This window comes from Gopherus flavomarginatus, chromosome 10 (genome assembly GCF_025201925.1).
Source record: "Gopherus flavomarginatus isolate rGopFla2 chromosome 10, rGopFla2.mat.asm, whole genome shotgun sequence".
NCBI classification, from domain to species: Eukaryota; Metazoa; Chordata; order Testudines; family Testudinidae; genus Gopherus; species Gopherus flavomarginatus.
The window spans coordinates 3,765,054-3,789,335 of NC_066626.1; the positions used below are offsets into that span (position 1 = coordinate 3,765,054).

Sequence of the window (24,282 nt, forward strand, 5' to 3'; positions counted from 1 at the left end):
GAAACCACCACCTAGTATCTCCCACTTGACTTCCTTAGCTCTATAACCAATATCAGAAACATTTAAAAGAATACTATGCCAAGTAATTTAGGCCTAAAATCAAGGTTTTGCAACAAACAAAAAAAGGAAAGTCATAAAATACAATGTAAATTGAAATGCCATATTTCGGGGGTTCCTTTCCAGTTTTAAGAATGGAAGATTAACAAAACATTGTGTTAGTACAGAACAACCTTGAAAGCAGAACTGATCAGACTAGATTCCCTACCCAAATTCAAAAAATGGCAAGAGTCATTCTTTTTCCTTCGCTGAAACATATCCCTTCAGAATGTCAAGATTCCCCTATTTATTTTAAACTTATTACAGACTACGCATGAAGTTGGAAAAGTGCAGGTATGTTCCATCTATGTCTATCCAAGGACAAAGTTTCAGAGAGCTACTTGAGCCACTAGCCAGTTTAAACTGTATTAAAAACACGTGTCTTCCTAACACAAAAGTTAACTGGGATTTGCCGAATAGAGAAAGTCAACAGTAAAATTTAAGCTATAAATTGTTGAATAGGCTCAGGATACCTACAAGTTTTTCTACAGAAAATGGTAATATGTAGTTTTATATGAAAATTATTATTTAACCATGGTGCTGTTAACAAAAATACACCAGTGTTACGAAGTTCAAAGATATTTTGGCAGTTAACTTCTAACAGAAGCATTTTTGCTCATTAAAGGGGAGATAGTGTCTTAAGTCACCTAGTTCACTTGTTCAATAATTGATAAGAGAAGCACCAACAGAACCACAATCCCATGGAAACTACAACCTATTTACATACATAGAGTACAGTATAATGTATTTAATTCTAAAAGGAATTAAATATGTGAGCAAAAGGGAGTTCCTCAGAGAAACAGCTAAAAGGTTTAATGATACATAATTTAACAGATAGAAGCGTAAGAGGGAAAAATAATTCCCCACATTCTTGAGTGAGATTTAATATCGATGCAATCAAAATCTCCAGTTTTATTGCAAGTTTAATTTTCAGATGAAATATGCTCATGCAGAGAAGTTGGAAAATAAAAACCTTTTGTAACCCCCACAAAATTGTTCATTCAGCACAAAACGTGAAAGTTTTCAACGCAACAATAAAAAAAATCCACTTGCAATCAGCAAAAAGCAACATTGTTTTTCTTTTGCCAGCTCTTCTAATTATTTTGTTCCTATACTGAAGGAAAAATTTCCCCTTACCTGGATGGCTTTGGGAGCTCATTGCTAGCAGTGTCTAGTCTTTTGGAAGGGATTCGAAATGGATCAGTTTCCACACAATCAACAGCAGCCCTGCAGAACTCCAATGCTTCACCAATACATAGACATACAGAGAAGGGGGATTAATTCATAAACACCAAATTAAATCCAGGGCAGAATAACATTCTGTGCTGTAAACAAAGTAATCCAATAGGATGGCAGAATAATCTTCAAATGGTTTTCAGAATGTGAACCTGTAATTATAAGAAAAAGATATTAGAAAAGTAGGTTTCTTACAACTGCAGAAGTAACACAAACACCACATTGTTTCTTTGGGATAATTTTTAAATTGAGGTATCATTTAAAGGTGAACATATGTATGTTCCTCAAAAAAGAGACTTCAAAATGTGTAGAGGTGGTCTTTATTTAGAAGTTTTGTAATTACCGTACAGGAAAAATGCAAATAAATATGAACCATAGTAAGAAAGCCTTTCAATACACATTTTAAACAAAAAAGTTTGTTTATTTTTTAATTAATCTGATATTTCAACAGTACTGCAGGAAACCACTTCATTTCCAATAGTTTCCATATTTCAACAGCCACACTCAGCCATATGTACAAGTACTAACTGCTCTTCATCCATCTGTTCTCATTTGCCAACAGAAATCCAAAGAAAGATTTCTAAATGGCAGGTCACCATAGTCCCCTATGCCAAATTATGGCATGAAAAATAGGAATAACACAATAACAGCTAATGTTTTTATAAAAGGGAAAGTAAAATTGGCAAAAAAAAATCAGCTGTTTTCAATCTTCTGCTGGGTCATACATTTGACGAAGACCTACCATCTTATATGGTATACCCTCTCAAAATACAACTTTGCCCCCTGAAATATATGGTCTAGCAAGTATGTCCAGTCTTAAAATGCTCCACAGATGGTGATTCTAACATGCAGCTTGAAAGATTTCCACAGGGAGATCTTGCCGCGAGGAATTGAGTCCTGATATTTAGCCTACGTTTTTCCTTTTCATATTTTATTTCTATTTATCCTATGCATCTATTTATCCTAGTTATAACCCACTGTATCACCCAAAGACATTCACTCTTTTTCATATTACACCCTTCAAGCATTTTTTAGATAGCTGTCATTAGATAGACATACCTGTGTAAAGAGCAGGCCTATTTTGTACCAGTACAAGACCTAATATGGATGCAGTTATTCTGGTATAAAGATGCCTTATATTGGTATAGCTTACTCCTCTTCCAGATATAAACACTTTTATACAAATATAACTATCTACATTAAGGAGGTTGTCTCACCTTACCTATACAGTTAAAGTGGTTTAGATTATGTTTAGACAAACCCTTAGGTCAAACTAAACCTTCATTATTTTAATTTTTATGCACATGTATCAATCTCTTTAATCCCTGCAATCATTGTCATTTTGTTACTTCTTTCTGATAATGAGGTGGCCAGAACTGAAGACCATTTTGCAAATAGCTCCTGCCCTATTAATGAACGTTCCTGCTTTGCAATATAATGCCTCACCACGTGTGCCCTAAAAGGCTGACCTTTACTGTTATATTGCATTAACAAGTCTCTAATTTGCTATTCATCTGCACCCCTGAGATGTCGCAATGTCAGCTCTTACCAAGTTTCTATGCTCATTTTGAATGTGTTTTGGATTATTTTTCTTTTTATGAATTAGAGGGCATGAAATACCTTGAAAAATGCAATTTCTGGCCCACACTTTAATCCAGTGGTTCTCAACCAGGGGTACACAGAGGTCTTCTGGGGGTACATCAACTCATCAAGACATTTCCTAGTTCAGTGTTTCTCAACCTGGGGGTTGCGACCCCCAGAGGGAGTCACAGAATAGGTTTTGAGGGGGGTCCACAAGTCCAGAGTCAGCATTTGGGTGTGGCAAGCAGGGCAACTGCCTACGGTCCCACGCCACAGGGGCTCCCGCGAAGCTGAGTGAATACCCACTTCATCAGACTCATGTGGGTATTCACCCATGAAAGCTTATGCTTCAATACTTCTCTTAGCCTATAACGTGCCACAGGATTCTGTCACTTTTTACAGATCCAGACTAACACGGCTACCCCTCCGATACCCTACACAGTTACACATTCTTGTGGAAATTTTCACACTCAGCAGAAGTTTTACTGATTAAAAAAACTTCTCTTGGGACACTGTAATGGGATATTCACCCCACACTTACCCTGAAAGGGTTTATGCAGATTGAGAAGGGGCTAATTAATCCAACAGGTCACAGCTGTGGGGAATCAGGTGGCCAAGTAAGCCCCTGACTGAGTGAGGGGGCCCAGCTGAGAAGGAGGGAGCTGGGTTACGGCTATAGAGGCAGGAAATTGGGAGCAGAAGGGGGGCTGCCAGGAAAATCTACCATCACTCCCTGGGAGAAGGGAGGTGCATTTGGACCGACATACTCAGGGGGAGCCAGGAAGGTAGGATAGGGCTTAGGGCAGGAGTGGCCAACCTGTGGCTCCTTGTACAGACACTGACTCCAGGGCTGGAGCTACAGGCGCCAACTTTCCAATGTGCCAGGGAGTGCTCACTGCTTAACCCCTGGCTCTGTCCCAGGCCCTGCCCTGACTCCACCCCTTCCTGCCCCCTCCCCTGAGCCTGCAGTGCCCTCGCTCCTCCCTGCTCGCCCCTAGAGCCTCCTACATGCCATGAAACAGCTGATCGGAAGAGAGGGGTAGGTGCTGATCGGTGGGAGAGATCACTGGGAGCGGAGGTGGGGGGGGCTGCTGACATTACTATGGCTCTTTGGCAATGTACACTGAAATTCTGGCTCCTTCTCAGGCTCAGGTTGGCCACCCCTGGCTTAGGGAAAGGCAGTAAGGTCTAGAAGGGAACTGACCTTGACTGCTAGCTAGAGGGTCCTCGAGCCAAAAACCGGAGTAGAGGGCAGGTCTCAGTTCCCTGCCAGCCACTGAGGGAGTGTCACTACGAGGAAGTAAATAGGAAGACTACCTGAGTCTACTTAGAAGAGACTTTCCAACCCTCAAAGGGGAAACCATTTGGTGACCTGGCTGGAGGGCTCAGTCATGAAAAGGCAGCAACAGGTCATGGAGCAAGAGAAGGGCCGCAGACCCAGAAAGGTAGAGAGAGACAGCATACAACTGTGGGAGGAGGCATTGATCTGGACAGTTATTCCCCAGAACGGACAGGAAGAAGCACCATCTTGTTGGTGAGTGGAGCACCAGTCACACACAAGCAGCTCATACAATATTACTACACAGTTGCTTTGGGTGTTTTGGATAGCTCAGCCAGTCTGGCATAAATCTAACTATTTATTGGAAGTGGGATAGCAACCCAAGATCCTAATCAGAATTCCATTCCCCACCAGGAGCTAACATGTAGGTTGCGAGTAGACAATAGTAGTACAAGCTACAACTGGAGCGAGCAGGGTGATGGTAGACACAGGCCATGTTACTTCCAGTATGCAGTGTTCCTGTAGCCATGTTGGTCCCAGGATTAGAGAGAAAAAGTGGGTGAGCTACTCTCTTTTATTAGTCCAATCTCCGTTAGTGAGAGAAGCTTTTTAGCTTACACAGAGCTCTTCTTCAGGTCTGGGAAATACAAGCAGAGTGTCACAGCAAAATATAAGGTGGAACAGATAGTTAACTACTTATGCTAAATAATCTGTTCCACCTTGTATTTAGCTGGGTTAGGTTGCAGATTTGATACAGCAGTTTATATATATTTTCTCTCTCTCTCCAAGGTTGTATACACACACAAATGTAGGGGGTTTTGGAGGGTACTAGAAATTTTAATTTAAATTATTAAAAGGTTAATTTTTTGTTTTAAAAGGAAACAATCACTCCTGCCTAATGATGTCAGTTTCTCGCTCTGCAACATTGTTAAAGCAATAGGAAGCATAGCAGACACTTGTTTCAGTAACAGAGCAAAAAGAGCTAAAGCACAGAGGAGTTCTCCTGGGTCTGTGTAGATTAAGGAGGGCCTTTTAGACAGCAGAAACTTGGGTTGGGCTTTGCCTTAGCTTGGGATGGCAGACTTATCAAGAGATTCTTACTGAATTATTTCACTCTTCAGTATCATTTGCCTTTTAAACAGGATTAGTTTGCTTTAAGAACCACAGCTTTCTCAAAACACAATATGAAACCAAAAGCAAGCCACTAAAGTACAGAACCATTATTTGAAATAAATTAGAAAGTGTTATTAGGAGGTTGTCTATGAGAAGCATCTGTGGGTTAGAAAGCAGGCCCTTATAATAGCACAGTATGCAATACTCTCTCATATAAGAGGAAATCCTTTAGGCTGGTAGGGACAGTTGCGTGGACCATGGTCATCTACACTGAGGCAGCTCACTGATGGGAAGTCTTGGAACCAAACAACTCACCCTATCTAAAAATTGGTAAATGCATCAAAGATCCAACAGACTTTGTCTTATAAAAAACTATAATGCTGGCATTTTTCTAACATATTTACAAAGCCAAGAAACAGATTTCCTGCCATAGGACGACATTTATAGGTAAGGAAGTATTAACTACTCTCATTCATAGGGTATGTCTACACTGCCCGCCAGATCGGCAGGCAGTGATCGATCTATCAGGGATAAATTTATCACATCTAGTGTAGACATGATAAATCGATCCCTGATCGCTCTGCCGTCTACTCCTGTACTCCACCGTAGCGAGAGGCGGACGCGGGGTTGATGAGGGAGCGGCAGCAGTGGACCCTGCACCGTGAGGACACGAGGTTAAATCAACCTAAAATACGTCGACTTCAGCTATGCTATTCTCGTAGCTGAAATTGTTTATCTTAAGTCGATCCCCTCCCACCCCAGTGTAGACCAGGCCACAGTCAATCCATTAGTCTAGAATGAGCAATTTAAATGTTAAAAAGCAGTCTAAACAGTAGTACAAGATAGTAGTACAATACTCCTTTTTGTCCAAGCACTAAAAATGGATCTTAAGGAATCTTATGGAATGTGCTCTCAAACTCGAGAGGAGAATATCCTCAGCCTTCCCCTAAGACTCAACAATTGTTGCATCTAAAGTCTCTAAACCTTTACTCCTGACAGCTTAAAACATGAATAAGACAGCTGACTTCTTGAAGAAAACAGTAATGTATGGGTAGGATTTGATATTTCCACAGACACAAGCACTTGTCTACATGTCGAGTTAACTCACAGCAAGCCAGGGTGCGAATCTACAGCAATCAAGTTTACTAACTCATTGCGTGGACCCTGCTACAGTGCATTAAAAATTCTGTAGTGCACTGTGGCATACTACCATTTCAAAGAGCAATATGTCAAAGTACACTAGGAGATTTTTAGTGCACTGTAGTAGGGTCCACAGGATAAGTTAGTGCATGGCAAGCTAGAACGCTGTAAAATCATACTTTGGCACGCCATGCAATAGTTTGCCTTGTAGATTAGACCTAAGTGATGCAGTCTTATTTCCACAGGATGAGTAGAGAACGATCCTATGAATCATATCCTGATTCCAATGGTAAGGAGAAACACCTTTGAAAAGAAACTTTAGAGTTCTCCATAGTGCCAATTTGTGAGAGTGGAATTTTAAGAAGGGTTTTGATTGTTTTAGAGTATTCAGATCTCTGATTGGTCAGAAAAAAAAACTGCCGCAAGAAACATAGAATATCAGGGCTGGAAGGGACTTCAGGAAGTCATCTAGTCCAACCCCCAGCTCAAAGCAGGACCAATCCCCAACTAAATCATCCCAGTCAGGGCTTTGTCAAGCCTGACCTTAAAAACCTCTATGGAAGGAGATTCTACCACCTCCCTAGGGAACCCATTCCAGTGCTTTACCACCCTCCTAGTGAAAAAGTTTTTCCTAATATCCAGCCTAAACCTCCCCCACTGCAACTTGAGACCATTACTCCTTGTTCTGTCATCTGCTGTCACTGAGAACAGTCTAGATCCATCCTCTTTGAAACTCCCTTTCAGGTAGTTGAAAGCAGCTATCAAATCCCCTCTCATTCTGCTCTTCTGCAGATTAAACAATCCCGGTTCCCTCAGCCTCTCCTCATAAGTCATGTGCTCCAGCCCCCTAGTCATTTTTGTTGCCCTCCGCTGGACTCTTTCCAATTTTTCCACATCCTTCTTGTAGCGTGGGGCCCAAAACTGGACACAGTACTCCAGATGAGGCCTCACCAATGCCAAATAGAGGGGAATGATCACATTCCTCGATCTGCTGGCAAGAAAGGCTTCTTTAGTCAAAAAGTAAGTTGTAGTATCCAAAGATTCTAAGGCAGTGGTATCTGATCTTTAGAACAACCGTGTGCCACAAAGAGCAGAAAGCAATCCACAAGTGGATAGCTCCAACATGGGGAACCTCTGACGTGCTTCCCTAGCCCCTGGTTCTGGAGGTGTACCAAAGGCGCGGGGGTGCAGGGGGAGAATGGCTCAAATTCACTGCGCTCAAGACTATCACCAGCTGACCTATGGTCCCTAAGGGAAAAAGGAAGTAAGCACTTGTTTCCAGGAGCATGATGATACGACTGTTTAACAGAGGTTCTTCAATAACTAAATTTCATTTCAGAAGCCTAGTGTTTTTCCTCATCACTTTTCTCCCTCTATAACTAGATTTTCAGAGCACTTTTTACTGTTCTAGAGTATTTTTCCCTACACACTTTCCCCAGACCACTTTTCTCCCTGGTCAGCCAACTAGCCAACAATGGGTACAGGTTTATATATGGACAGGAGAAGGTTGTATGCAGTAAGACAGTTTTCCAGATATGTTTGTACACATTTTGTGGCCAGGAAAGCAGACAAAGCTTTCTATACTGAACTGAGTTAATTCATTAGAATTCAAGAATCCTATGCTGTTTTAACATGTGAGTATGTTTTGACAATCTGCTTATCTCTTCCTTCCCTCTACCCACACCACAGCTGTGTCATTCCATTAGTTATAGCTACATATTTGAACTAACCAGTAGTTAAGATTTGACAGCACTTTTTAAAATAAGAGATGTTTGTAAAGGAGTTTAAATAGCTATAGAATTTCACTCAAGACCAAAAAAATTAATTTATGGGTGAAGTGCTAAGACTGACTTAAAACAAAGAAAATGGGGTTGCTTCAGGATGTCTATAGAGCAGTAGTGACCTCATTTCAGATTGGGACCTTGTCCATGCCTTGGACACTAAAAGATGGAACGATTATAACACTCAGGGTTAAACAAAATATCATTTTACAAACTTCAGTTAAGTACAGAATGCATAGTATGACTACCCAGTATAGCATGCATGGTGCATATTACACCTGTCTGCTACAGACTGCAATGGTTTCAAATTTACTTCTGTGCTCAATGTACGGCCTTTGTTACACAAGCCTTACACCATACAAGTTAAAGACAACTTGTACCACAGCCTTGTATAACCACCAAGCTTTGTGGAAGACAGTCATTAAAGGAGGAAGAAAGACTAGACATCTCCAGCAACTGGTAACAGGATACAGAACCTTTCACTGCTAGGTGACTTTTGGCTAAGTTACTTCCATCTGACACTGTACAGTGGCCTGTGTGTAAAGGTGCAACACTTTTACGCAAGTGGTCCCCAAACTGTGGGGTGTGCACCTGAGGGGCAGAACATCATGGGGTGCATGGAGAGGCTCGGGCCAGTCCCCACAGCAGGCGGAGAGGGAGCACCATCTGGCCACAGCTCCGGCCTCGCCCCCAGCTGCAGTGCCAGCCCCGTTCTGTCCTCATTCCCCTTCCACACCCAGGCCAGCTCCGTCTGTAGCCCCATCTTCTCCCTCATCCCCACCTCCTCCTCCATCCCCAGTTCCACCTTCAGTCCATCCTCCTCTGCTGAGGAAGCCTTGGCCGTGCAGTAATGGGGGGCTAGGAGGGGGGCACACCACAGACAGATGCCATTAATGGTAAGGAGGAATGGGAAAGGAAAAGTTTGGGCACCACTGTTTTACTCCAATTCTAAATACAGAGGTGTCCCCATGATAGGTGTCATCATAAGCAACAGCCTTTCTGGAATTTTTAGTAAAGATGCCAAGGATTAAGGGCTTGATCCAAAGCCCACAGAAGCCAATGGTAGTTCTTTGATTTCTCTAGTCCTTGGAAAAGACCCTAAGCAAACGAGAAAAAACTTAATTCCCAGAGGCACTCTCTCTGGACCAAAGTTGAGGTAAAGTTTTAATCCTACACAACCCTTTCCATGTACAATGATTTCCCACACAAACACATTTCACATGCTCAGTCTTACTCTGCCTCAGACTGTAACATGGTAGCTTCTTAGCATGTATCTTCTGTATCAAAATTATTCAAATTAGACTTTTCTCCTTTGTAATTAGAATCTTCGGTGTTACACTGCAGCACCCACTAACAGCAATTACAGAAGTACTAATCAGATAAAACAAAGGAAATAATTTATCATATAACTTAAATATCTACATAAAGAATGCAGCAAAGCAAAAGCAATTGGAGAGTTTTCAAAATACCAGTATAGTACAGCTGGATCTATTAAATAATTGTAGTGAGACAGTGAGAGACCAGTAATAGCAAAGCAGATCCATTTGCAACAAAAGCAGAATACAATATGACATGTTCTGTGTCATGATAAATGTTATCAGTAACCTCTTAAGACTTGTTTGAGGATGCAATGGTTAAGGTATCACATCATATGAATACTATCTTCTCTAAGGAGGCCATTTCTACACTTTACTAACCAATGCCAATCATTATAGAACTATCCTCATGTCAGCCTAGAGAAGGGCAAACCTGCCATTTTCTCAATATCCTTAAACCTTTGTTTTAAAACATATGTTGTGAAGAGCTTTGCTCCTATTGGCTCACTCACAATAATGTTAACTTTGAATTTTTTCCCTTGAAACCCTTTTTTTACAATATCAGAGGTATCCCAACTGTTAAAACTGTAGGTGTCTGACAGTCTTAACAAGGCTGTGTGCACCTTAAGGATAAAAATAATATCTACTTTACCATATATTACTGCTATTGCCCCAGGGATAATTATAATTGAAAAAAAACGTACCCAGTATGTGCTTTTGCTGCAGTTTGTGTATCACAAAATAATGTGTTTAGCCAAACAGAACCAGAATACTAATACTAATATTATATGTGCACTGAAGCCATCATCTGAAGTTTGATTAAAGAACTCTAAACAATTGCGCTAAGTGCCAAGAGTGACTAAAGATTAGGAACTAATAGTTTGCTACTTTACATCTGAATCATAATCCTACATTATTCATGCCAAGTGATCTTGTAATCACAACAAACAGTACCTTTTGAATTATTTCTAATAAATCCCAACATCTCTTAAGACAAAAATCAAGTACCAGTAAGTAAGCAGTAAACCAGTAAGCAGTAAACCAGTAAGCTCCTCTTCCTGTATCATCCTGAGAGAGAACACAAAGGTCCTCGTGGATGTGGCAGCACTACCCTTAAAATACAAGGGGTGGGCTTATCCAAGAATAGCTTGGAAAGCTAACCAAAGTCAGCCGCTTCAGAGAAACAGACACCCATCTGGTGTTAGATGATCAAAGCAGAAGTAAGGGCCACAATTTCCAGTCAGTAGGCACACAGTAAGATGAAGACTTGCTCATCTTTTTGCAAGTTTGCACTTGCCTTTAAACCAACGACTACACCGGCTTTGAAAACGGAAGACCCTTTCTCTGAGACTTAGAAGCAGTCTTACACCTTCTGATGGGCAGAACGTGTTGCATGTAAAGCTTAGTGGCTCTTTTACACATACTTAACAGTGGAGGTAAACAGCAGATAGATCTTAGTTCTACAACCACAGAATCCGGGGGGGATCCCCAATGGTAAAGCCCTATAACAAACACCAATAAGAGGACAACGAGAGGTCAAAAACCCAAAATGAGGGAATGCTCACTTTCATAGTAACAGTAACAGATGTGGCCATAGAATCAGTATGAATCACAACATTAGAAATCTCAAACATGTACAGGCCACAGGTAAAGGCTTTGGAAACAGCATCTGACAATCACAGGTCATTCATACAATACATAACCCAAGATGTTACAGGCCACACTGCTCCATTTAAGGTCTCTCTCAGAAATACCCACCTTGGATTCAGACTGAAGATTCATCACCTTCAAACTGAGGGTGGCCAGCAGCCTGGAAATTTGAGAAGTCAAGTGTTCCACATATGTGACTCATTGAAAAACTCCAGTTGAGGAAAAATTTCCACACCCTACCTGCAATGGTCTTTCTACAGGATCAGAGGATTCTCCTACAAGCAAGACCTAGACAGGGAGGCTAAAGAAGCTGGGAGCTTAAAAACTGAATTAATTCAGAACCAAGACAAGAAGAAACAAACAGTCTCTCAGAAGAAACTATGCGGCAGGGAGCAAGTATGCAAGTCTAACTGGGCAGCCTGCTTTCCTGCTACTGCAGCCTCAGAGATATTGAAAGGGCACCAGAAGTTAAGGAGCCTTGATAGGTCTCCATGGAGTCCACAGTGCTGTCAGCAGTGAGAACTACAGACAGTGGCCAACTATGGTGTACTCTGCAGACAAGTCGGAGGGCACAGTGCTCTCTGCTCTGTGGCGTGAAAAATAAGGCAATCAAAACAGGGAAAACCCAAATCTGAGGAGAGATTAATAATCTGAGGAGAAACTACTGAACTAAAAAAAGTGGGGGTGGGAGGGCTGTATTCCCTGTTTGACAAGAGGAGAAAGATTGTCAGAGACTCACATACAGCTTGGGGGAAAGAATGACACAGGCCTGAAGAGCGGAAGGTAATTACTGCAGGAAGCCCTGCAAGATGACTGCTGAGCAGCATTGGTACTACTTACAGATTAGTCACAAAGCAGAGAGGGGACATTACAGCAGAAGTCCTGCAAGCAGAGAGGAACAGACTGAAGGAGGAGACCTGCGCTCACTCCACTCTTCAGGGAAGCTGCAATGGCTGTGTTGTGGGGAAGAAAAACAGGATCCTCAAGAGTCAGTCAGTTAAGACTAGGCAACAAAAGTGCATGCTGTGCTGAAAGTTAAGAGCACCTGCTGAGGAGACAGGACTGAGCAAGGATCCCCCTATTTGACAAAACTGTCAGTTGGGATAAAAGCTAGGCATTTGGGGGAAAGGCTCTAAAATAGTCATTGATAGTCTCCTGCCACTTCACTGGGAGCCTAGAGGGATGGAGATCACCAGAGACGTACATTAGCTGGACATACTGTAGTAGCCTAGGCTCCCCACAGGCTACAATATGGCCATCTAATATTGTTTCATGTGTGTTAACTGTAAGATATACGCTAAGAGGGCTTTTCAATGGTGTCATGCTAACATGATGAGCTAACACAACAGGCATGAGGGGAGAATATGTTTCAGTCAAGACAGGAGCTACCCAACTGTTTTACGTCTAGCTAATAAGAGGACTGTTGGATCTGTGAGGGGGGCCTGCTTATCCTGCAAGAACGGGGACATTTCAGAGAGAAGACAGGAATATGGTCATCATGTGGCTCTAGCAGGGAAAAAGGGTGGAAGTGCACAGAAGCATTCCTTGCAATGGTCACCGCAATGTTGAACACGTCCCGCCTAGAGGAAATAAGGGAAATCTATGCCTGATATATCACAAAGGGAAACCCCTAAAACAAAGGGATAGTCACATTTTGCTGAAGAGGAAGGGGGAAAGTGATGGAAACAAACTTGTTCTAGTGGAAGGCACAGATGACTGGAGGATGAACTGCTATTTAAGATGAGCAGCAGCAGAATGAGACAAGTGGGCTTTTTACCCATGAAAGCTTATGCCTAGCAGAATGAGAGGCACCTGAATTTAAATGCCAACCACCAGCGAAGACTGGCCTGCTGGAGTAAAAACTCTGGTGATTAGGAGAGCAAGTCACCTGAGTTGCAGAGCCAACTATCCCTCTGAAAAGTGGGGCCTGCACAAATGGGGAGGGTCACCTGTGAAGTGCTCTTATTCACTTTTCTTCCTCAAAACCCCCCTTTTCTTTACCTCCTGCAGCCCAGAATTTTTTCCTTTCTCCCAAATACAAGAGCAGAAGGAAGGCGGGGGGGGAGGGGGAGGAGTGCTGGAATCAGAAGACTACAAGCATGGCTTACTCACAAGCAAAGAACCTGGAAGAGATGTCTGGTGTCCGCCTCTCTTTCATAATTTCTTTACTCATGTTTCTTTATAAGTAGCATCCTAACCAACTCCACTGAATCCTGTCTTAATTTGAGCATCTTATGTTCTGGTCAGCTACTCCTGGTTATAAATTCCAAAAAGTTTGGATATCCTTTTATTTTTCTAAAAGTTTGGTTTGCAATGCTCTCAGTGCTAGGGGAAAAAAAAGTTGATTGGTGGGTAAGAATGATGGAATATTCCAGTAGATTAAAAACTACAACAATTCCATCAAGAGAATGAGCATCAAACCTCAAAAATGTAAGTATTACATAGCGTATGAGTGCCTGAGCCACTTAGTTTTGAGCATCAGTAACCCATATCAAAGTAGATTATATTCAAAAACATACAAGTCACTGAAGCTTCAATATTCATATAGTGGATGAATATGCAGCACTGCACATGCACTTATACCATAGTACTAAGCATTGCAGCCCCAGTTCTCAGCTGCACTGGGGTGACTTCTGCCATACTGAGAGCTTTAAAGCACACTAAGTCAGCTACAAAAGCCTCTCCTGAGCTGGGACAGGTGTAGGGAAAATGCAGCTAGGGAAGCTTGATGTAGCTGAAGCATACTAGCACCATAACAATTACCAGTTGCAAAACAGACCTTGGAAGATAGCATAATTTGGAACATCCCATAGGCCTGGTTCAGAAATCAGAAGGTCCATGATCACAGGAGTATAAGTTTTTTTTTTTGCATATCATGGAATATTAGGGTTGGAAGGGACCTCAGCAGGTCATCTAGTCCAAACCCCTGCTCAAAGCAGGAACAATCCCCAGATTTTTACCCCAGTTCCCCAAATGGCACCCTCAAGGATTGAATTCACAACCCTGGGTTTAGCAGGCCAATGCTCAAACCACTGAGCTATCCCTGCACATACGCTCCAAGCCGCATAAAGCATTACTCAGCTGCTCATGTCCATAGCATGGAGAACATTCACTAGGTACTATGTTGCGAGACATTTCATATGCTTTCCAGAAATGAGTCACATTAGAACTCAAGTCTCCAGGCAGCTTTTCATTTTTGACTACAGGAACTCCTCACTTAACGTTGCAGTTATGTTCCTGAAAAAAGTGACTTTCAGTGAAATGTTAAGCAAATCCAATTTCCCCATAAGAATTAATGTGAGGGGGAGGTTCCAGGGATTTTTGTTTTTTGCCAAACAAAAGGCATTATACACATTTTAAACAATTATGAACAAACAATTTAATACTACAGTCATCACTGCTGACTATGAAGCTTGGTTGAGGTGGAGGAGTCAAAGTGTGAAAATGGATGGATTGTCCGGCTGCTCCTCTTGCTGTTCTTGCAAGCAAAGGCACTAACTTTGCTGGGAGCAGGAGGCTCAACCCTTAACCTATCCACTCCACTCCTTCCCCCACCCTTGACTCCTCTCTTCTCCCCCCCGACTTCCTCTCCCTTTACTTCATATATTGCATCCTTGCTCCTCCTCCCTCTTCTGAACGCTGCAAGCCAGCTGACTGCCGTAGCCAAGAGGCAGGAGAGGTACGCTGAGACCTCGCTCTCCCCTCTCCTGCCCAGGGCAATCAGCTGGCTTGCGGTGTTCAGAAGGGAGGGGAGGGAGGAGCAAGGATTTGGCATGCAAGCTCCCCCTCCAACCCACTCTCACCTCCTGCCCGAGACATTCAGCTGGTTTCTGGTGACAGGGGAGGGAGGGGGATCTTTCGCGCTGAGTCCTTGCTCCCTCCCCCCCCCCGCCTCCTAAATGCAGCAAGCCATCTGATTGCCACAGGCAGGCAGCAGGAGGAAGGTTCTGATCTGTGGGTCTCCCAGTGGGCGGGAGGCTCGGGGGGGAGGGGGGGTTGGGCAGTGGCAGCATAGGGAGGCTGCCAGCTGTGGAGAAAGCAGGCAGCCAAACGTAAGAGTGCAGCACTGCATAACTTTAAATGAGCATGCTCCCTAATTGCTCAGCAACATAACGAAACAACGTTAACTTGGACGACTAAGTGAGGAGTTACTGTACTGTGCTACCTAGGCATGAATTAATGGTTATAATCTAGACTGGATTAATAGAAATGGATATTCCTTGATGCTTTACCAAAACTAGCTATGCTTTTTACACAACTATTATTCATATTGAAGCCTACAAGTGGGAAAAAGGCCACAAAGAGGAAGGCAATATAAGAGAAGATATTGTGTGTGCACCAAGAACACAACAGCTACCTTTCCTATTTATACACTTCAGCTTTTACAGCACACCTCTCAACTTTTTGTTCTTTTTGATGAACTGTTCAAATATTATTTGGTAACTAGCTGTGCCTGACCCATCTGGTCAACCGACATAAAAACAAAGTAGCTGAGCATATTATATATGTGTCATCAGTCATTGCTACCTACCTCAGTACCTTAGACACAGTACTGATTTCTAAGAACACAATTCTACTTTAGGTTAGCACTCTGCCAAGAAGTTTTTTAAAAACACAGTCCATTTCTTTGGTGTCTCTAATACGGAATGCAAGCTATTCCCTACACTAAAAATCTACATATCACTAGAGCAAAACCTCAGAGTTAGACACACCTTCAGAATGGAGGTTGCTTGTAACTGAAATGTTCCATAACTCTGAACAAGACATTATGGACTTCAGACATGAGGAGGAGGGGGAGGGTTGGGGTTGCAGCTGTAGGGTGAGGGAGATTAGGGCTCCGGGCAGGGGGGGGGAAATCGGAACTTCTGACCCTCAGGGTGCCAGGGCTCCGGCAGGGTGTCAGGGTTTTAGCCCTGCAGGACTGCTGGGGTTCGGGGTTTCAGCCTTGTGGCTCTGCTCCCAGTTTTAGCCTTGCGGTGTTGCTGGGCTCAGGGCTTCAGCCCCGCAGCTCCATTTCTGGTTTCTGCCCCACAGGTGGCATTGGGGCTCCCCACAGCTCTGCTCCCGGTTTCAGCCAGGGGAGGGGGGTGTGCCAGGGCTCGGGGCTTTAGCTAAAGGGGGTGCTAGGGCTGAAACCAGCACTCCTCTTGTAGATAAAGCCCTGAGCCCTGGCACTCCTCAGGGGGCTAAAGCCAGGAACAGAGCCACGGGGCTAAAGCTCCAAGTCCTGGCACCCGCCATGGGGCTGAAATTGGGAATGGAGCCAGGAGCCCCAGCGTTTCCCCCAGTCTAAAGGCCTACATCCCAGTGGGTCAGAAACCCTAAGCCATACACACCCCATCCCAGAGCCCCAACTTCCCCCCTTGGCTGAAGCCTTTAGCCCCAGACAAATTCCTAAGACAATACAGTAATTGCTAGGGGAAAAGAGGTGGGGGGGGGTTGTTTTTTGTCTCCCTGCTGCCTGATTGCTTACTTCCGATTCCACATGGTATCTGGTTGACCAGTAAGTGCCTAACTCTGGTGTTGATATCTTTGACGTTCTACTGTAGATATAATCCTGGTATCCAGCAGGATCTAGTTTTCTTTTTAAGGTCACAATGTTGCACTGCTGGCTTCTGGCAGCACAGGAATATCAATATGCATATTGCTAAGCACTCGGCCATATAATAATTGTCATTGCACATCTATTCCAATCCATGTACTTTTGTGTGGAGAAAGTAAATAAGGAAGTGTTATTTACTCCTACTCATACCACTAGAACTAGGGGGCACCAAATGAAATTAATAGGCAGCAGGTTTAAAAACAAAGCAAAGGAAATATTTCATCACACAATGTACAGTCAACCTGTGGCTTTGCCAGAGGATGTTGTGAAGGCCAAGACTATAACAGGGTTCAAAAAAGAACAAGATAAATTCCTGGAGGATAGGTCCATCAATTGCTATTAGGCAGGGTGAGGAGGGATGATTACCTGTTCATTCCCCCGGGGCACCTGGCATTGGCTACTGTTGGAAGACAGGATACTGGGATAGATGGACCTTTGGTCTGACCCAGTATGGCCGTTATGTTTCTACATTCTTGGCCTCTGTCACTCACCTTGAAAGAGAGAGAAACTATGGGGCTCAAAAGCAGCTGCATTTGCTTCATGGAATCATTTAGAAGTGATCTGTTTTCATTAAATACCTATTTCAGCCACCTGCTGGTGGTCAAATAGTGCTGAGAAGTGACATTTGTCACACAGGCAGCATGAGAGCACATTTTCTGAGGTTCTAAACTACAATTTAGATTTTTATTATTCCTGAAAGTGACACATTAACAGCAGTGGTAAAAACAGACCACATGTATTAGGTATAGAGCAAGATTTCCGCCTCAACTCTGAGGAGGCTTCTCTTACTTGATGAGAAATACCCTTCAACACATTGCCCTCTCTTCTCCTTTCCCATAATAGGCAGGACGATTCCTGTAAACCCCAGTGTGCACTGAGCTGGGAAGACAGAGAATCCACCCCATACACCATTTTTTACATTTGGGAAGCAGGCAGCATTCACTGTTTCCATGGGTTTAGTGGTGGGGCAACATTAACTGGGCGGTCAAAGTTCAGCCATGGTCTTCATGACCAAGCAGCAAAGGACACAACCAGCAGAAGACCAGGCAAAAAAAGGCATGATCTGGAGCACCTGTGTGTGTTAGGCTTAGTTCTTGGTTAACAGGTTTTGGGTAAGTTCCTCAAGTCCTGACTAAGCAATTTAACCTTTCAAGGAAGATTTCTAAACTTTCAAGACATCATAATTTCAATTGAAGTATAAGCACTCACTGCTTTTCCACACCCTAGCCTCATCCTCCACACCACTAGGGGAAAACTTCCACCAATGCAGCTACACCAGCAGTAGCAGCTATGGGAAAAACGACCATCCACTAGTGGAGACAAGCTGCCAGCATTTTAATTGTCTTAGCAGGTCTGGACAACAGTGGCTAAACCACCAGCACTAGCCTGTGTCTTGTCTGCAACTAGAACTCCCACCATGAGCAGAGCTGCAACAGTGGTAGCTACAACGGAGAATACCGAAAGTCTTGGGTAGACAAGAGACTGGTAAATACAACAACATGGGAAAGGTTTAAATTATGCCTAATGGAAAAATATTAACAGTTTCGCTGTCTCTTAACTGGAGAGATTTGGGTTTGAAAAACCGTTCCTAAAGAGAAAAAAGTTGCCAGGAATTTGGATCCTCATATTTATTTGGGGGGGAGGGGAGGGCGGCGCATTAATGCATGTTTAAGCCTAATAAAGGCCTTTGTATGTGTATGACATCCTTCATTAGTCTGGCTACCCTGGATTATTTGTGGACTAAGTGTTTGTTTATTATAGGCATTTTCTCACATCAGTTTTCTGGCAAAGACAAAAAAATATGCATTTTATGTTTCCTGTATGTAGGTTCTAGTCTTCCATCTGTAAGTAATCATAATGCATTTTCACTTATTTTGAAAAAAAAGTCTTATACAACTTCAACAATTCAAAAGTTGTATATTTTGTTACAGCACAAGCGTTACAAGATTCTTGCTAAAGCCTTACAGAAAGATCAGCATATATGTTTATATGGATGAAGAGAATCAAGTCAGCGTACAGCATAAGTCATTCTCATTCAAGGAAGCCAAGACATCAAAGTCAAAAAACTTTTTTTATTATTATTTCTATATTTGAGAAAAGTGTATTTAACTGGCTTTGTAAAGTTAATGTGTTGATTTCCAGAACATAAACACTGCCTGCAGTAAAGTGATGATCCAGAAGCCTTTGACCAAAATGAAGACAGACAACTATTTTTGATCAGAATCCAGAAGTCTAATAGAGCCATAAGAGGGCACGAGGGGGGTAACCTCCTATATCCTGTTGATGGTCATGGAAGTGTCAGAAGCTGCCTCAGTTACTAAAAATCTGACTGGTGCCTGAAGGAAAAGCTAAAACTAATTTTGTGAAATCCCAAGCATTCTAGGCCACTACACCGCTCCTAGTTACAATATCTGGGTGATTACAGAGCTCTAAAATGATAACATGTGGCCAAATCTGACCACACCCTATTACCCCACACCCTGACAATACCTGAAATCCCAGCAACTGACTCCAGATCAAAACATCCTAGATGCCACTGATCTCTGGCAGACCTCACAGAACAAATTCCAAATTCTATTGTGAATGTCCTGGAACTGGCCTCAGAAATCCTGTGCTGCAGGGGAGGGGGGTGAGATAGAAGGAGACAGAGCGAGTGAAGGAAAAGAGGCACAACACAGAAAAAACACAGAGCTAAAAAGGGAGGCTGAGGGCTTGTCTACACTAAAAACACTAAAGGGGTGCAGCTGACCACAGCACTGCAGCTGCAGTAGTGCTTCAGTGTAGACGCTACCTATGCCAATGGGAAGACTTCTCTCTAGAGTACATAATCCATCTCCTCAAGAAGGTATTCAGGTCAACAGAAGACTTCTTCCATTGACCAAGAGCTGGTCTACACCAGGAGTTAGATTGGTGGTACAGCTGCATCTCACAAGTGGTTGGATTTTTCGCACCCTTGAGAGATGTAGCTATATAGTAAATTCCTAGTGTAGGCCAGACCAAAGATAGCTAGGCATGAGGCCTCATGTTTAGAAACACCATCGTTTCCACCAAGCAATAAATCAGGAGACACTGCAAATACATTTCACAATATCTGGGAAGAGTTAAACACACCCAAGAATTGACCCATGACAGCCCCAGATGCCCTCTTGTCAACAGTTCTGGACTCCAAGCTGTTCCATGGATTGGAAAATTGACTTGGGTGTGGGAAAGACCTGACACCTCCAGAGCACTTTGCCAGTGTAACAAAGGAAAATATGCTCTATAGATTGATTCCTTTTTGGCCCTCTTGCATCTCCAAACACCCACACCTATTGCCATGGACAGAAGCAGCGGGGGTAGAGAACACTTGGTACCCCATGACCCAATCACTCAATGTGCAGGCATCCCCCGGGGGGACATCACTGTCTTGAAGGAGCTGGGGGCTAATGTGTATTTTTACAAAATATAATTTAATGCTAAATAGAAGAGTAATTGACAATCTATATTTAAGAGCAGGTACCACGCCCAGGATCACCCTCTGCAGGGGCAGAGGGTAAATGTTAAAGGCACAAAGGAATTGGAAAGATTCTCTACCAAACCATATTTTGAAGAAGTCTGAACTATTGTAAACGTTAAGTTGTACACACTTCCCCATATAATCTTCATAATGGGACACACATCCTCCCTCCTACCTATCATTTGTAACTATCGCACTGTCTCTTACCTTTGCTAACCCAAACACCAGTGATAAATGATAATTTGACAAGGGGCTTTGGGGTAGGGACAATGTCTACACAATGGAGTGACAACTGATTGTAACTTTTGGGTACCACCGTAACAATTATCCCCATTTTGCTTATGTTGTTTTTATTCTCTGACAGCCTCTAGAACAGAGAAATGCCGATATACAATTATAATTATGGTATGTTTGGACTTCCTTTTGTAAAGACAGGTTTTACAATAAGGGAGTCGCTAACAAAATTCAAAAAAAAAATCTTGATTGAAGTCTTTTTAACTTGTCAACAGGAAGTATGTCATCCATTTACAGAATGCAGCACTGAATAAAACTACAGCTTTCCTTTCACAGCAAAAATCAATATAGTACAACTCCTCTCAACATCAGTGCATGAAAAATGTCTGATGCAGTTGCATGTCCACATCAAAATGGCAAAGCTGAAGTATGTAAGTCACATGGGCAAAGTTAAAGCTAATGAAATGGGAATTTAAGAAGCCAGTTCACACTGATTAAGCCTGAAATTTCAATAGTGGTTAGACTGGGACTTTCTACAACATGTATACTGTTATTTCAGCTTTATTCTTACATAAACCTACTCCCTTTCTAGCTGATTTTTCATAGGGATTATCTAGAGCATCGTCTTTGCAAATCCATGGCTTTACTGAACCAAGACAATGTAAGATTCCCATACTACAGTACTAATGTGCCTTAAGCAGCACCTACAGAGACCAACTCCAGGGATGAAGGATAGTTCTGTCTCTACACAATTCAATTCCTGGCCTACCTGCTGAGGCTGCTAATTGTAATATACCACACTCATCATCACAGAAAAAAAAATTAAGCAGACAAGTGGATAGATCCATGTGTCCACTAGAAACTGAACCAAGAATATTAAAAGGTAACCTGCTAAGGGGAGGGGTGAGGGAAGTTGGCTTGTGTTCTTTGCTTCCTTAAGAGGGAAAGCTTGAATTTCTAATGTAAAATAACTTGAAACATTCAAATTCTATCTAGCTATGAAAGTGTCTTCTGGGCTAAATTTAGTGAATTCATGACTACCAAATTCACGGCCGTGAAAAATGTGTCACGGACCATGAAATCTGGTCTCCTGCATGAAATCTGGTCTTGTGTGTTTTTACTCTATACTATACAGATTTCATGAGCGAGATCAGAGTTTTCCAAATTGAGTGCCCTGACCCAAAAGAGGGTAATGGAGGGGTCGTAATGTTTTTGTAGGGAGGTTGCGGTATTGCCACCCTTAATTCTGCACTGCCTTCAGAGCTGGGTAGCTGGAGAGTGGCAGCTGCTGGCCAAGCATCCAGCTCTGATGGCAGCACCCCACCAGCAGCAGTGCAGAAGAAGGGTGGCAATACCATACCATGTCATTCTTACTTCTGCACTGCTGCTGGTGGCGGCGCTGCCTTAAGAGCTGGTCGCCCGGCCAGCAGCTGCTTCTCTCTGGCCACCCAGCTCTGAAGGCAGCACAGAAGCAAGGCTGGCAATACTGCAAACCCGTGCTCCCCTCCCCCCACGCGCACACACACACTCCCGTCCCCTTTTGGATCAGGACCCCTACAGTTACAACATGGTAAAAATTCAGACAAATATCTAAAGTAATGAAATTTATTTTTTTTTAAATCCTAGGACCGTGAAATTGACCAAGATGGACCATGAATTTGGTAAGGATCCTATTCATGACATTTCAGCAATAGAGAGCTAAAGCCAAGCAAAAGGAAGGCCAGGGATTTTGATCTGAATATTAAACTGTTACCACCACTTATTTTACTTCAGTGCCTAATCAACATTTTGGAAAAAAGATGACTGTTGAATCTTTACCACTGCCACTCCTTCAGTTAAGGTGCAAGAGCTCAAAATACACACTGAATAGCCTAGCAAAAAAATGTCTGGGAAGAGCAGAATTTACACTGTTAACCATTAGAAATACCAGCAAACAGCACACCTCAAACACCCATTTAGGCCCTGCCTATTTATCTATCATCAAAAAAGTGAACACGTTTTCTTTTAGTTTTTGAAGAGGCCTTTGCAGGTCACCTTTAAAAGGGATACCATCAAACTCTGAACAATTTTACATTGGAGGTATTACAAGTAACACCAAGATTACTATTTAACTGGAAGTATAGAAAATATTTCTCTGTTTACTCTGTGCATTTGACTGCACTTTGTATAGGCAGGTTCCCCTGTTTATGTGGGTCTTTCACTCAAGAACTGGGATAGGAAATTAAAAAAAAAAAAAAAATAGAAAATTGGATTGTAAAACCATAAAAACTGGGAGCAAAATTCAGGGAAAGGTATATTACTTGAAGCTATTTTTACCTTTTTTTAATTGACTAGATTTTAAGATACTGCTTACCTTTAATTCACTTATCACCCAACATCTGACAAACTTCAATCACCACCTACAAGGAGGATTAAAGCTCTAGCTTAGACATGCGACTTCAATAAGTTTCCCTGATCCATCCCACCCCCATCAAGGGGTTGTACATTAAGCTGTACACAGCTACATTTATAGATTTTCATACTAGTTAACTGTGTACATACAGACACTTCTTAAACTGAATTTTCCTTCCTGGAGGCTAGAAGTAGAGTGTCACAGCAGTTTAAGCCTCATGTTCCTTTTCACTGCTACCTGTTGCAGTATACCAAACTATCTATAAAGTCATATATTAGTGTTCTGTTCGTATATTCTTTTGCTGCATTATTTGCAGACACCTTTGTATGTTCCAGATTAGCATGAAGACCCAAAGGACGTAATCTTTTCGGGTGATAAGCCAGAAGGAACAGCTTGGATTTCATGTTCCACAGCCATTAGCTACTAAATCTAATGTTAGAGTTTCCAAGAAGCTGCAAAACAGAAAACCCTTTGCTTTATGAAACAATTTGTTCTACTCTGAAGAAAGGGGTTGGATAGGGATACAAAGTACTTTCAAAATCTTAGTTTTTATGATAATCTGGAGACTTATTGCTGTCACCATGAACACAATATGATTAATATGTAACATTATGATGAAGGGAACATAGCCTAGAAATTGAGATTAACAACTATTGCTTACACTAGGATGCCTTTCTACAACGTCACAATGAAAATGTATCGCTAGTTGTGCTACAGCACAGAAGACAAATGACTCCTTGGGAGTTCATCTCAGTATATTCTTAAAATGAAATTTACACTTTAGCAATATCCTTATTATGCAGTAACCACAACACAAATATGCTTCTCTCTCCCTCTAAACACATCTGCATTCAAAGCATGCTCAGGCTAAAAAGATGTTGATTCTAAAAATATGAAGACTTTTCTGTTATGAAATGGAGATGAGGGACAGAAATGAAAAGGGGCAGAGGTAGTATAATTAGTACGTGTGCATAACAGCGAGTGAAAACATAGGTCATCTCTCTCAACCCTACAAGAAGCTAGTATATTTTAGCGGTTTAAAAATTATTATGGCATGTAAGCAAGTTATCAAACTGCAGTGTGGAACTAAATCCATCTTGGTCAAAGTGAAGCATCATATTTACTTCTCACTCCTGAGCAAATAGTTCTCTACTCTCAACAGATTGCCTCAATTCAAAGTATAGTCAAGTATTTATGAGTCACATTTTAAAATGGTATGAAGTTTTCATTGCTCCAATTTACTATTTACCAGTACTACATACTATTCCCCATCAGATGAGCACAGTGTAACAAAACCATCTGTATTCAAATATTATAAGAGCACAATATGATAGTATGAAAATACACCTGCCAGAACTGAAGCACT

At 42.3% G+C, this 24,282-nt stretch overlaps 1 protein-coding gene across 8 annotated transcripts in view; it reads right to left on the reverse strand.

The window, feature by feature from the left end:
- Positions 1-24,282, reverse strand: part of HDAC4 (histone deacetylase 4) — a 428,143-nt gene that overhangs the window by 374,151 nt on the left and 29,710 nt on the right. For 7 of the 8 annotated variants that reach the window (XM_050969402.1, XM_050969401.1, XM_050969399.1 and 4 more), the window contains exon 2: positions 1,234-1,484. In XM_050969402.1, the coding sequence (XP_050825359.1) occupies positions 1,234-1,255 (22 nt within the window). In that variant the 5' untranslated portion in view covers positions 1,256-1,484. Of the gene's footprint in view, positions 1-1,233; positions 1,485-22,877; positions 22,901-24,282 lie in introns of those variants that run through there. The other variant, XM_050969398.1, reaches the window with a different exon arrangement.